Here is a 15,764-nt window from a genome sequence, read left to right on the forward strand (position 1 = left end):
ATAAGGTAGAACCTATTATTGTCACAGTATCGCAAATTTTGAAACTGAGGCAACAGAAGATTAAGTAACTTTACTAATGCCATACAAACTGTAAGCATTAAAGTTCTCTCTGCAACCCCAAAGACTTGACTTCAGGGTCTGCCAAGATAAGATGTGGACTGTTGCATGGGTGTTTTCTGGCTGTGTATGAAGCTCTAATTCCAGAATGGATGAATATTCCATTGGAATTTGGAGTACCATTAATAAAACTGCTTTCTTGAGACCTAGAGAAAGGCTGGGAAAGCAAAATAGTTTAACTGCTTGGAGCAAAGGAACAGATTTATAGTAAATGAGATTCAGGAACATGAACAGAGTTTCTCAAAACTATTAAGAAGAGGTCCTGAGTCTGGGTTGATGAAAACGTTGTGCAGAATGAGTGGTACGGAAGTTTAAAAATCACTCAAGGAGTTGCTACCTGCCTGCTTGGACAGCACCATTATCTGTCTTCAGGGAGTGGATATCGGTACTCTGAGGGGTCAGAGTCTGAGTCCTGCTCATCTGTGCAATTGTGGCATCCTTGCACCTGCAGTGCTGGGGTTACTTGAGTGTTACTCTTTGAGGATGCTTCAGGACCCTCAGGAGAGATCACTAAGCAGGAAGTGAAAACTATACTTAGAAGATAAAGTTCTGATCAACTCTCATTCCAAGCAGATTCTGCCATGCATCAAGGGAGACAGACAATCAGGCACATGTGGGGTAGAAGGAGCAAAGTGGGACCATAGGCTTCTATTTTATTTCTTACAGTCTCATGCCAGGCACCATCTCATTTAGTCCAGGTGATTGGTGAGACAGGAGGACACAAGGATACAATTCTGTGGTCAAGAACAGAAATTGTACACTCAGGCTGAGCTAATAGCCTTTTCTGATTTGACCACCTGGGTAAAAGGTAACAAATATAATATCAAAACATCCACTTATATAGATAGATATATTTTATGAAAATTGATGGTCCTAATATGAATAATTGGTAATCTATTGATAAATATTTTGAGAAGAAACTAAAACTAGTATTTGATTAAAAACTGGGAACATTTCCTCATTTATGAAAAAATGTATGTAAAAGTATATGACATTTGAAAACTCAGGGCTAATAACACTAACCTTTTATTTTCTTGTTCATGTTAACAATTATCTGACTGATCAAAGAAGGGCTTAGCAGGGTGGTTCTGCTGCAGGACACTTGTGAAAAAGCAGAGTATCATGCAGTCCATCTAAGGTGCATCTGCTACTTTGCGTTTGTCACACGCTCAGAGTGATGCTGAGGATGTGGCTGAAATCTGGACAAATTTTAAGTGGCAAAGTGTTTTCACATTAAGGAAAAATACACTATGTGAACAAGTTGGTTTTCTTGTTTGGTTTTTCAAGGAAAGATTTTCATTTGTTTGTCAAAAGACTGCTATGTATTCTAAGCAAGTTTCTCATTTTTCTTTTTACTTTCTGACTAAATGAAATTAGCTTGCAATGATCCCAGACTTGCTAATAGTACATGGAAGCACATACCAGGGTATTCTGGGGCCATTGCATACCCCCAAAATTTTGAGATTTGGGAGAATATTAACCTTACTTGGCTATTAGTTCTCAACTCCCCATTATTATAGGCATTTCCAGAAGTACATCTCCCAAAACCCGTTTTCCCTTTATGGTGTCTTGTAGAGTTGCTCAATGAGATGTCCTCTCATGATATTTAAAAGTCAGAAAAGGATGATTCAATATTCATTGACATCTGCAGGTAGGCCCTTGGACTGAATTGAGAACTGGAAAATCACATGGAGAGGTGCTGCAGGCAGCCAAGAACATCAGCAGCCTCAAATCTAGACTTCCTAGACAGGTCCAAGGACCACATGTAAGGCAGCCCAGACCTTCATGGTTAGATGCACTCTGGCTTCTGGTGGACCATCAGAGATGCCCCTGTTTTAAGCATCGGCTTCCCTGATAACCATAACCCCAGGCTTGTATTTTGAATTATAATTCCCTGTTTATAATTACAGGTATTTTTCTTGGAATATGCAGAGCATCTTAATCTTTTGATGTATGAACACTGATTGAGGCCATAAAATGGATTCCCCAGGTATCATCATTGTTTTCCTTTATTAAGTCAGGAGAGACATTGCCTAGTCTCTGCTGCTGGGCTGACATGGAAGAAAGAGTTAGAATGCAGAGAGCCTCCCTGGCCCCTCTTACCAAAACCTTCAAACCTTGGCTGCATCTGAGAAATGCTTTCAGCAGATGAAAGTACCAGGAGGAGCAGCTGGGGTAGCCCAGCCTCACATATCGACTTCCCTAAGGGGTTTTTGTTCTGGCTTATAACAGCGTGGGAGGGTAGCTGTACTCCTGTTGACAGTAATAAGCTGCAAAATCTTCCAGCTCCAGGCTGCTGATGGTGAGAGAATAATCTGCCCCAGATCCACTGCCACTGAACCGCGATGGGACCCCGGTGTGCAGGTTGGTTGCATCATAGATCAGGAGCGTAGGGGATTTCCCTGGTTTCTGCTGATACCAGGCTAAATCATTGCTAATGCTCTGACTTGCCTGGCAAGTGATGGTGACTCTGTCTCCTACAGATGCAGACAGGAAGGATGGAGACTGGGTCATCTGGATGTCACACCTGACCCCTGAAATTGGAAACATTTAAGACAATTTACACTCTTAATCATGTTATAAGAAGACATCCCTGAAGACCCAGGCAGTACTGATCACACTGGGCTGAATAAATTCCTACTGCTCTTCTTTCTTACCCAAGAGCCAGAGAAGCAGGAACCCCAGGAGCTGAGCGGGAACCCTGATGTCCATGCTGTGTCCTGACTGGGTCTGACTCCTGCACAGGGTGTGACCAGCCTAGCAATAAGTCTTCAGGGCAGGGGGCTGTGCTCTGGGAACATGCAAATCAGCAGGGGGTGGCTCATCTCAGTAACTCAGCACAGGCTCAGAGTCCTCAGGCGTTTGAGGGCATACCATGGCAGCGGAGATTTGTCTGCGGAGAATATATTTCTCCAAGATGGACATTTTGTTACCAAGTAATTTATTAGGCATCTATTTCCAAACCTTGAAGCAGTTGTGAGAACTACATGGAGTCATGCATTTTAAAATTGTATTGGGGGTAACTAGGAAAATATGTCTTTGTGTGTGTGTGTGTGTGTGTGTGTGCATGCGTGTGGTTTATTGAATAAAGTCTTAGAGGGTGGAACTATCAGTTCTTCAACATGCTGTGAAGTTATTTCAGTTGTGGGAAGGAATACTTTGTGATATACTACATTTTTATAAGTGTGAAATTAATTTTTTAATAAAAATTATCATAAGCATGTTAGATGTTCTCAAAATAATTTTGTGATATCCCTAAGTCATTGTAATTACCAGTATTAGGTCAAGCAATTCACTGCAGATATGCAAAGATGGTACCGTGATTCTTCAATGCATGCACCATTTACAGACACACCGTTATTCAGAGCTGTAGGTCTTTTTAATACTCAGAGACTAGCTGCACCTTATTCTTGGTTTGGTGAGCCCCATATTCTGCCTTCTTTTTGCCACTGGCTAAGATTTCTCACAGTTCATCAGCATGAAGGATGAATAGTGATGGGAAATCTGATTACTTTAAAAAAATCTGTTTCTCTCTCTAATGTGGGAGACTGGATTCCAATAAACTGAAAATGGATCAATCCAGGCTCCAATGATACCTGGTCTCCAAAGCAGGAAGACGAATATCATGTTCCCCTAGTAATCCTCTGAGCTCTACTCCCTACTAGCATGTTCCTGGGAACTCAGGAACAGTTCTCCTAGAGCCTGGCTTTCTGGAGAGCAGGTGAAGGGGAGGCACTGGGGAAAGGCCAGGTCATTGAGCTGTTGGGTGTATGTTCCTGCTGTGCACCATCAATGCCACTTTCCTCTTTTACACTTAAGCAATGAATGGGGACATCATCCTGACCCGGATTCCAGTCTCTGTGCTGGGATCTGTAGAAGGGGAGAGTCTTCATCTCCTGGCAAACCACTGCTTATGTATATGGAAAAGTATTTTAGATTCTAATAAAACTGGACAAAGATTTAAACTCCGATTTTTCACGTATCTAACTTGGCCCTGAGTGTCTCAGCCTGGTTCAGCAACAGAGGGAGTGGAACAAATTGCATCAGCATCAGTAGACTGGAGCCTGAGGACTCCAGGGAGCATTTGCATGCAGGACTAGGGGTGGCCAAATCACAACAGTCTAGCCTGTGCACAGTCCTCCTGTGGCCTTTCTTGAGCCTGAATTTTTAGAGAAACTTGCTTACATCCAACTTGCCAGGATCCAATTTCAGAGAGACACAGTTTTAGATGTAAGTTCACATCTTTTTTTTTTTTTTTTTTCCTGCGTGGATGTGCTGGACTGATGGAGGAAGTAGTTATGGAGCCAGGAATACGGGGCCATCTTGAAGATTAAATGAACAAAACCAGAGGCATTGCACTACCCGACTTCAAACTATGTACTACAAAGCTACAGTAATCCAAATTGCATGGTTCTGGTCAAAAATAGGCACATAAATCAATGTAACAGATTAGAGAACTCAGACTTAAAGCTGCACATTATAATCATCTGATCTTGACAATGTTGACAAAAGGTAGCAATCGAGAAAAGGCTCCCTATTTGGTAAATGGTGCTAGCATAACTGGCCAGCCATATACAGAAGATTGAATCTGGACTCCTTCCTTTCACCGTATACAAAAATCAACTCAATATGGATTAAAGACTTACATATAAAACCTAAAACTTCAAAAACACTAGGATAAGAATCTAAGAAATACCATTCTAGACAAAGGCCATAGTAAAAATTTAATGACAAAAACTCCAAAAGCAACTGCAACAAAAACAAAAATTGATAAATAGGACCTAATTAAACTAAAGAGCTTCTGCACAAGCTAAAGAAACTATAAACAGAGTCAACAGACAACCTACAGAATGAGAGAAAATATTTGTAAACTACGCATCCTACAAAGACCTAATAAATAAATTTTTTAATAAAAAAGTTTGTATTTACCTTCTGCTGATGCTTCCTCCATGTACCTTTCTATTCAGCAACTGCTTCCCCATCTCAACCAAGGTAATTGTCATTCTGACGTCGAACACAGTAATTTGTGTTTTTATGTCTTTAATGCCATATAAATTGAATTGTGTGTTTTTTTCAGCTTTATTCTTATTGTTTACTACTTTTGAGTCCTTCATGATGGCCTGTGGGCTCAAAATCCTGCCTGTTGTAATTTTCTGTGATTCTGAAAGATTTCCTCTTGAATTTCTTATAAGGCATAGCTGCTATTAATGAATTCATTCTGTTTATCAAGGAATATTTTCAGTTCTGAAGAATATTTTCACCAGAAACAAAATTGCTGGTTGTCCTCTTTTATTTCCTTTTACTATTTAAATATGTCATTCCAATGTCTTCCAGCCTCCCTCAGTCCTAATGAAAACTTAACCAATGGCATTATTGTGTCATATGTAGAGTCAGCTTTTAGTCCTGACACATTCATGAATTTCTTTTTGTCTTCCAACATTTTTAAGTATAATGTATTTTGTTATTAATCTCATGTTATATCCTAAAAGGATTTCATTGAATTTCTTTCATCTATAGATTAAATTACCTTTGTGGTTCATGATTTTTAAAAAGCTGTTGTCATTACTATTCCAAGTATTTTTTGATCACTTTCTCTCTCTCTGTTTTCTTTGTGACTCCCTTTACACACTTGTTGGTATCTTTCAACCTGAGTTATAATTCTGTCAAGTCTTGCACATTTTTTCTTAAACCCCTTTCTGTATTTAGATTCAATAATTTCAGTACATCTATTTTTAAGTTCACTGAATCTTTTGCCATCTTAAACTGATGTTGGACTTATCTATTTTTCAGTTGAGTTATTGTACTTTTGTTTCTAGAATTCCCACTTGATTATTTTCCGTAGTTTCCATTTTTTAAGAGTTTCCATTGTCTTTATACCTCTTTAAGTCTTTAAAACTATGTGATCATAGTTTTAAGAGTAATTATTTAAACATTTATATAATAACTGCTTTGTAGTCTTTGCTAAAGCTGATATTTAGGACAAGATAGAATCAGCTTTCATTGACTGAGTTTTCTTGCTACAGTTGTTTTGTTTGGCTCCCTCAATATTGATCATACTTTTCTGTTTCTTTGCAGGATTTTTTTAACGGAAAACTGTACATTTTAGATAATATATTCCTGTACCTCTATCAGGAATATATTCTATTTTTCTTAAAATTTGTGAATTTCTTTATACTTACTTCCCTGACCTTACAGTAAGTACCTAATTCATGGTGGTTGGACTAAAGATGTTTTGACTTTACATTAATGTGAAAAACTTGTATTCAGTAGAAACAGTGCTTCCAGTACTGGTACAACTACTCTGTTTTTCACTTTCATATAATATTGAATGAACTACCTTACAATAAATTATAATAAATTACTGGTGGTGATAAATGAAAGTGACCAGTGAAATCCCTTTTGGAAGGAAGCCTTGGACAAAGCTAAGACAGCTGTTCCTATCACTCTTCCTACTTGGTCATTCACTGACTTTCTTAGCTTTGGAATTTATTAAAACAGGGTACCTCTCTGTGAATGAACAGCTCTTACTGAGTCAACTGTTGGGTAAATAAATATAATTTTCTTTTTTTTTTTTTTTTTTTTGTATTTTTAGTAGAGACGCGGTTTCACGGTGTTAGCCAGGATGGTCTCGATCTCCTGACCTCGTGATCCACCCGCCTCGGCCTCCCAAAGTGCTGGGATTACAGGCTTGAGCCACCGTGCCCGGCCAATAAATATAATTTTCTACCATTTACAATATTGTAGAAATGAAATGGATAGCTGCACCATGCACTGAGCTGCGTTTACTGGGGAGACTGAGAATTATTGATGCCTTGTTAAGAATCACACTGTGAGAAACTAATTCTGGAAATGTGAGATTCTGGTGGCACAGGTGAAGAGGGTTTGGCTATATGTGCATAGTAATTATTTCCAAAAATATGCATGTTTGCAAATTTTTAAACTTCTGATCTCACCATCACCATACTGTCACCCATACTATATTCCAGGCATTCAGGCACTGTAAGTTCTCATTTTGGTGTTTCTTCAGGTTCACTGTGGCTATTCTACACCCTTGACATTCCCACATAATATTTAGATTAGCTTCTTAATATAAATTTGAGTATACTTTAGGATTTTGATTTTTCTTATATGTAATAAATGTTTTAATCTTTGAAGAATTGACATTTTTATAATACTGAGACATTCAGTCTTTGAGCATAATATGAATTTCTATTTACTTAGGTTTTCTTTTATTTTTCAAAATAATATTCTGGAGACGTCAGTGTATTTTTAGTCTATTTTTTCTAAATACTTGATACTTTGATGTTTTTGTAAATGGTGTGTTTGTTTTATAATGTTAATTTTTAGCATGTTTTTCAGTTATACAGAAATAAAATTGATTTTTGAATCTATGAATTAATAAGTTGATCTTGAATCTAATGATTTTCTATTTCTCGTATCAATTTTAATAGTTTCTCTGTAGACAAATTTGAATTTTATCTGCACACAATCCCTCATCAGTGAATTATGACAGCTTTAATTCTTCTTTTCCAATTTCGATTATTTTTGTTGTTATTGTTGTTGCCTTATGGCTCTGGTTGGGACACTTATTGATGTCCACTGATATAAATCTGATCCAATGGCCATTACTGTGAAACTGTGTTTAAACCTGGCTGTCCGTCTTGATCTGAAGAAAAATGCAGGAATCAGAGTCTAAATACATCAAGGGATTACTTTTTTAAGATCCTCAAAATGCCCAGGCAGAGAAGAGATGCTAAAATTGAGTTGTCATTGCAGCAGCTATCTGTAAAGGAAGCAGCTGGTATAATCTAGTAAACAATGAAGGTCTTGCAGAGGTTTTTGTTTCAAGTTGAATCACTGTGGGAGGGGAGCTACTATACTTCTGACAGTAATACACTACAAAATCTTCAGGCTCCAGGCTGCTGATGGTGAGGGTGAACTCTGTCCCAGACCCGCTGCCACTGAACCTGTCTGGGATGCCAGTGGCCCTGCTGGATGCACCATAGATGAGGAGCCTGGGAGCCTGCCCAGGTTTCTGCTGGTACCAGGCTAAGCTGCTGCCAACACTCTGACTGGCCCTGCAGGAGAGGGTGGCTCTTTCCCCTGGAGACAAAGACAGGGTGGCTGGAGACTGCGTCAACACAATTTCTCCGGTGGTATCTGAGATTGGAAAGAAAACAGAAAAGTCACCCAGTGTAATTTAGATCAAACCCACTGTCTTCCTAGTAGAGCCAGAATTATTGCTTCATATTGAGCTTTAACTATTGCTTTGACTGAGCAGAGTTGCCAGGTAATAGGACCCCACAAACTTGAGAGGGTTTTCACTGACATGCAAAACCATCCCATGCTCCCCTCACCTGGGAGCCAGACTAGCAGGAGGAAGAGAAGCTGAGCTGGGATTTCCATGGTTCTCTCTGGGTCCTAACTGAGCAGCTCTTCTCCAGAGCTCTGACCCAGGCATTGATATGGGCTCTGGACTGCAGGGAGGCTGGGAGGGACATGCAAAGCAGCTGGGGCAGGTGCTGGGCTTCCGGCTGCTGAGACCATCTGCCTCCCCTCTCTGCAGTCAGCAGCCCATGTCCAGGTGATCAGGCCAGAAAAGGACGTTGGGTCAGCCTGAGGCTAGAACTTCTCCCCTGTGGCCAAAGAATTTAACCCCTGTGTTCTCTTGTCTCACCATCACCTAGATTCAGTCACAGAATGTTTGGCACAAATCTGTTAGAAACAAAATAGAAGGCTGTGGTTTCATTTTTCTCTTTCTTCTCCAACTGTGCCTAGTCAACTCCCTAACTGCATGATGGATCTGGTTGAAAAGAAGAGTCTATTACAACTTTATCTTCCGGATATACTTGTATTTACTTGTTAGTGATCTTTTCTGAGGGTCCAGAAGCTGTCTCATTCTTTGCAGGAATTAAAAGAGTAACATTCAATTAACCTCAGCACTGTGGGTGCGAGGACTTTCACAACGGCACAGATAAGTGAGACCTGGGCTCCAAACCCTCAGGGTAGTGATACCATTTCCCTAAAGACAGAAGATGGTTCTGTCCATGCAGGCAAAGAACTATTCCTTTTGTGATCCTCTAATCTATCCACCACGCTATTCTGAACAACACATTCATCAGCCTAGACTCAGAGCCTCTTCAAATTAACAATTTTTAAAAATTCTTCTGTTCATAGTACTGATTCAAATTCACAAAATTTCTGCTGTTTTCCTAAAGCTGTTAAAAATCATTTACTTTCCCATGTCAGGTGAAAGCAAGCTCAGAGGTAATCATCATTCATTCAGGAATTGGAGCTTCATCCTTAGCTAGGTTTATTTTCCCTCCAATAGTCCAGAAGTTATCATGGTAGGCCCTGAAGTAGTCTCTGGGCTGGTGAGGAAGCTCCATTGCTCATGGATTGCTTAAAATTCGTCAAGTTACGTAACCTCTTCTTACCTCAGTTTCTTTATCTGTGAAATGGTGACAATAGTAGGATATACCTTACAGTGCTATGTACAGCTTAAATAATATAAAGCATTTACAACATTATTTAGGACAGTATGTACACTGTTGTTAAGTTTGTTTTTTTTTTTTTTTTTTTTTTTGAGACGGAGTCTCACTGTGTCTCCCAGGCTGGAGTGCAGTGGCGCGATCTCGGCTCACTGCAAGCTCCGCCCCCCGGGTTCACGCCATTCTCCCGCCTCAGCCTCCCGAGTAGCTGGGACTACAGGCGCCCGCTACCGCGCCCGGCTAGTTTTCTGTATTTTTAGTAGAGACGGGGTTTCACCATGTTAGCCAGGATAGTCTCGATCTCCTGACCTTGTGATCCACCCGCCTCGGCCTCCCAAAGTGCTGGGATTACAGGCTTGAGCCACCGCGCCCGGCCAACTGTTGTTAAGTTTGTTGTTGGGATTGTTAAAATGTTTAGCATTATAATTATCCCCCTTAACAGAGGTGCATGGAAAATATTCTTGTAGTTCATCAAATGTGTTTCAACCACAGCCTTGGTTCTACAGCCTTTCTTCCATTCATCTGGTTGCAACTCTCAAAATTCTAATTATTTGGTCTTGAAACAATAAGTTAGTCAGGTCTTCAATCAGCTCCACCAAGCTCTGTTCAATGCATTTCTTCTCATCAAATATTACCAAAACTTTATCCTACAAAAGGTTAACACGTCCTATTGTTGTCCTTCTTTCTTAAGTAATCCTTATTCTGCTTTGTTATCTTTTTGTCTAATTCTTATCCCATCACTCACAATGAGGAAAAACTAGCATCATTACTTGGAAGCCTGTTTCAGAATAATTTCTTCAGCATTGTTGTCTTGAAATTTTGCAAATTGTCTCGGAAATAAGCATATTCATTAGGGCAGTTTCTTATAAAATGGAGGATTTTATCTATTTAGGTTCTAAGAAATTAGAGTGTCATGAATGTGCTAATTTTTGAGTTAAAATTTAAATTTTAAATTTTAAATACTCTAGTTTTAATGACAAAAGCTAAAATAAAATAAAATAATGTCAGAAGCACCCAGGGAAATACAATACAATAGAAAACACAGGTTCTGTCATATGGACTAATAGTTCATATTACTTCATAGATTTCTAGATACATGTTAGAAACCTGCTGTGTATATGTGTGAAATGATGATCCAAAAATTGAAGAGTGACTGACTGAAGGAAGTCCTGCATTGCACAAAGACTTCCCTACTTTCCCTGTTATGAACAAAAGGCTACAATGCTATTCCCATGACTATCAAAATGCTTAGCCACTTGAGATAAAGGCAGAGAAGATTTACTGAAATGAAAGCATTGGAAACAGTGGAGGCTTGTCCTGTGATGTTGTGGATGTTGTTACGGTTCTTTTTGTTGTGATTTTTGTAGTTTTTGTGGAGTACAGTGGGAGTAAAAGCAGCTGGAAGATTTATAAGCTCTGCTCTTCTTCGTACCCACAACTCCCTCTAGAGGTGAACAGATGATGGTCAAGGAATCTCTGACACCTCTAGGGAGTCTTGAGAAGTCTATCCCGAATCTTTCCTGATAAATGTTGTTTGAGTCACAGATTAGGTGGGACTGAGACACAGAGTCAAGGACTAGATCAAAGGACGAAGGGAACCGAGTTGTGGTTATAGGTGCAGGGAGCAGGGTTTCACCAATTTCAGGAGGTGCCTTTCTTCTATCATCATAAGGAGAGAGGCATCAAACCAGGCTCACTCCTGCAAGAATCATCAGGTAATTTTGGAGAGAAGGAAGTATGAATTCTTTGTCAAATAGCTTTTTGAAATTCATAGTTACCTAACCTTTGTTAATATTATTTATCTTCCTTACATACACCGAGTGTTGGAGAGCACATCCGCAGTTGGAACTCAAGACTTATAATCACTACCTATGTAAGTTGTTCCAGTAAAGAACAGAAAATTCTGCATTCATTGGAAGAGGGTGGTTGAATACAATAGGTGTTTAAGACTCTGCCAAACTGTTTTCCAAAGCTGTCATACCATTTTACACTTACACTAAGAATGTATGAAATTCCCACATTTCAACTACTTTTTAAAAAATTACCTAATTCACTGCAAACAGTGACCAGAACAGCTAATGGTCATAAAAACTATGTTTTTCTTAGCATTTTCTTGCTAGTTCTCTGTCATTGTCATGTTTCAGGAATTTGAGGACAGAATCAATACTGTCCAAGCCACTTTTCAAACACTTTAAGCTGTAATATTTAGGATGGTAATAGGAGATGTAAAGGGAGTTTTAATAGTAGTAATAATCATTCTCGATATTTATTATTTTCCTACTTCATAAGGCAATGTACTTGGAGCAAAATACCATTTGACTTAGGAGTCAGAAAAAAAGAATTCTAATTTCAGCCCTAAAAGTAAACATTAGAAAACAATTGTTTGTCAAAACATGGTATGAAAAATGGCATCCCAAAGTGATTATTTATTTACATTTTCTCAGACAATTAGAAAATAGTACAATTTCTTACGAGGCAACAATATTATAGATGTCAAAATTTTTAAATATGGTAAAATACAGAAAACATAAAATTGGCCATCTTAGTCATTATTGAGTGAACAGTTCAGTGGCATTAAGTATATTTGCATTGTTGTTCTACCATCAGTAACATGAATCTCCAGAAGTCTTTTTATCCTATATAGCTGGTATAGTTTACCATTAGTAGGATGAAAGAACCACTTCAGTCAGTGACAGGGTGAGGTCTGGGATGCAGATACAGTGTTTTGTCAAATTATCTGTGGTGGCTTGGAAGAGCCTAACACAGACGTGAAGCTTCTGGGTCTCTGTTGCCTAGTCCTTGCAGGAAAAGCAGATTGACAGGTCAGTGCCCCACCTCCCACCCACCCCAGGATCTCAGGCATCCTCTACCCATCCACAGGGGTTGGGTTGAGTTAGTAGAGGGACTCAATCTGTCTTTCCCTGTTCTAAGAGTACAACCTCTTTGGGCACCCATCACTCTTGTTGCTTGACCCAGTCCTTTCAGCCTCTGTTGTCCAGTTCTAGAAGGGAGGTCATGTACTGTAAAAACTTGACATGTCTGATAACGTCATCCACCCTAATGGAGGAATCAGAGGTCCTCTGTACAGCAGAAGTACCCTAACACCCTGGTATTTCTTGATCCTGTGGAACCCATAAAAGGCACACAGGGGAATCATTCCATCCACATTAGAGTTAGGAGGCCTGTCTGGGTTAGTATGGTGGCCTAGACTGCAACACCCCCAAGAACATGCACTATAAAAGGGAAAAAATGATTGCAAACATTGAGTTTGGGATTTCACAGTGGCAGCCCAATCAGGCGCCTGGTCTGGTCCAACTTCTTCCATACTCAGCTCAGGATTTTTCAACCTGCACCTCCATGTCAGGTTTCCCTTGCTCTGCAATGCAACATTTAATGTCCAATTGCCATAGTCAGATGGGGTACCACCCTATTAACAGATTGTCTTGATGCACACTCTTTAGTTGCTTTGTGAGTCAGCTGTTCTAGTATTAAATAGATCCATTGGCCTTTGGATGACAAAGTGTATGGAAAGTCCGTCATATCCCATGAGAGTGTGTCCGTTGACATGTGACTTGAGCAGTAAAGAACTTTCCTTGGTCAGAGTGAAGTCTCAGTGGGCATCCAAAAACATGACATAAGTTCATCTCAAGGGTGGTCATGGGAGTACCAGCATCCAGTTGAGTGAGATATTTGTCTCTTACAGGTGGCAAGCTGTTACCATAGTCCTTTTCTCCACAGAGGGGATGCTTTAATAGTCCAGTCACTCAGTTGCATTGCTATTTTCCTGACCAGATAGCTAGACTGTTGGCAATGGCCCATGAGTTGGTAAAAATGTAGCAAGAGGTGGCAGAAAGGCCTGCATGGCCATTACCATTGCATGTAGTTTGGACCATTGGATGGAATGACCATTATCAGTCTCAGTAAAGAAAATGGTCATCCACTGGCTAGATGATAGCCACCCCTAGTCTGCATGTTTTGCAGAGCCCTAAGTGAACCATGCCATACCGATGTAGGCATGTCTGTGAATCCTGGACTTCAGGTAGCCAAAAGCAGAGCCAAACCATCCCCCATGGGTCATCTAGTCCCTTCTAGCAAGCTCGCCAATTGTTCATGGAGCCTTAGGATCCCACAGGTTGCTGGCTAGGCCTGATTCTGAATATACCATTTCCATTTGATAATGCAGCTCTATTGAGCCTGTCCAGTTTTATTGGTTGGATTTTAAGCACCCAAGTGAAAAGGAGCAGTTCACCCAGCAGCGCCACACTTGGTGCTCAGCCCTAAGATGTCCAGTCCCTATCAGTTTCCAGAAGCAAGCAAGGAATTGCCATTCCAAAGAGGCACATCTGGTGGCTGCTTCAGCTAGTTTATGTGTCCAGTAGCTGAGAGGCTGGCTCACTCAGTGACAATTTTCTGTTGCCACAGACTCCAGTCAGCATGCAGAGAGACTGTGGACACCTGAACTGCCATCAGGCTAACAGGTTCTAAAGGTCTAAAAGAAGTGCTTGGACCATGTCTTGTTGAACAGCTTCCAAGGCTGCTGTTGCAAAGGGCTCTGTTCAAGGTTGGTGGCTTTGTTTGTGATTTTGATTTTGACTAATGTGACTAAAAGCCCACCCCAGAGAGGTTTATGCTGTTTCCAATACCCAAAGAGGCCTACCAGCTGTTTTCCTTTTTATTAATGGTTGCTGCTAGTACCAACAATGTTTAACTATATCTGTGATCCTTCCTTGGTTTCCTGTCCGAGTGGCCTTCGCATTCAACGTGAAATAGTTCATTGTTAGTCTCTGTTGCCCTTAAGTCTTTTTGCCCCGCCAAACTGAGTTGCTCCATGGTGACAGGGGGCTATGTAACATTTTAATCTGTTTGTAGCAAGTCTTGAAAAAAGCAGATAATGTCTTGTTCTTCATTTAGTAGATAGTACTGTTTTTGTCAAATAACCCACAGAGTCATGCATATCTTAGGTGGTAGGCTTCAGTGGATATTCCCTTTTGTTAAGGCTTGAATTCTTAGCTGTGAGGGAACATATCTTTTATGCAGCAGTGATGTTCTGTGGTACAAATATCAATGCCTGTACTGCACTCTGAGGTGGGAACTACAATCACCAGCCCCAACATGGCCCGCAGGGCACCATCCACAAGCAGAGAAGCACCATGGCCACTGCATTTGTCCCTGAACCTCTCAATGTCATTGGTTAAATTTTCCCCAATGGAGACCTATGGGCTCTGGCACTCAAAAACCCAGAAAAGTATTTCCTTATTTTCTCCTTTTATTTTTACATGGTCTAGGGCCACTGGTTTCTGGTGAGCACTCAAAGGCATTGGCTGCATCCCTAACTGTGCCATTTAGATCAAGAAATTTGGATCTGCAAATATTGCTTTACCAAATACACCAAAGTCTGCATAAGACTTCCCTGAATTTTTTGTGTATCTCTTATTTAGAGAGTGAGCCTCCCTTCGTGTGAAAGCCCAAATAGCATATGTTGGTTCCCTCTCAGGGATCTTAGGGTCCATTTGAGTACCAATTTCCCTAGCTTTCTGGCTCCAGGAATGAGCAATCATGTAAGTGTCTACCAACCAGAGGATATTCTGCCTCATTCTTCTTTCTACACTCCTTTCTGTCTGCCTGAATTCAGGCAGCAAGCTCATCTAAACTCATGGAAAGAGTGATCTATAAGCCAATGATCCTCCCTCACTCCCCGTAAAGCACCCAGATGCATGTCCAGGTCTTGCAACTTCCAGTCTGAAGGCCCTCCCCTGGGCCAAGTAATGGGAGGTATCATTTTTCCCAGTTCACCAGTAAGCCATGGTTCTCTCATACTAGAATCCTCTCACTGGGACAATTTCGTTAAGCAGGTTAACTGTGCAGTGATTACCAACTTACCTGAGTCCAGGTGTGGGGAAAAGAAAGAGAGATCAGACTGTTACTGTGTCTGTGCAGAAAGAAGTAGACATGAGAGACTCCATTTTGTTCTGTACTATGAGAAATTATTCTGCCTTGAGATGCTGTTAATCTGTAACCCTAGCCCCAACCCTGTGCTCCCAGAGACATGTGCTGTGTTGACTCAAGGTTTAATGGATTTATGACTATGCAGGATGTGCTTTGTTAAAAAAGTGCTTGAAGACAGTATGCTTGTTAAAAGTCATCACCATTTTCTAA

At 40.4% G+C, this 15,764-nt stretch overlaps 2 gene segments (V, D, J or C); both read right to left on the reverse strand.

Annotated features, from left to right (window-relative positions):
• Nucleotides 1–2,340: 2,340 nt before the first annotated feature.
• Nucleotides 2,341–2,829, reverse strand: LOC112604970. The segment is given in 2 exon segments: nt 2,341–2,651; nt 2,775–2,829. Coding segments are annotated over 2 exon segments (366 nt in total).
• A 5,041-nt stretch (nt 2,830–7,870) lies between these two features.
• On the reverse strand, nt 7,871–8,576 carry LOC112605296. The segment is given in 2 exon segments: nt 7,871–8,277; nt 8,475–8,576. Coding segments are annotated over 2 exon segments (456 nt in total).
• Between the last annotated feature and the right edge of the window lie 7,188 nt (nt 8,577–15,764).

This window comes from Theropithecus gelada, chromosome 13 (assembly GCF_003255815.1).
Source record: "Theropithecus gelada isolate Dixy chromosome 13, Tgel_1.0, whole genome shotgun sequence".
NCBI classification, from domain to species: domain Eukaryota; kingdom Metazoa; phylum Chordata; class Mammalia; order Primates; family Cercopithecidae; genus Theropithecus; species Theropithecus gelada.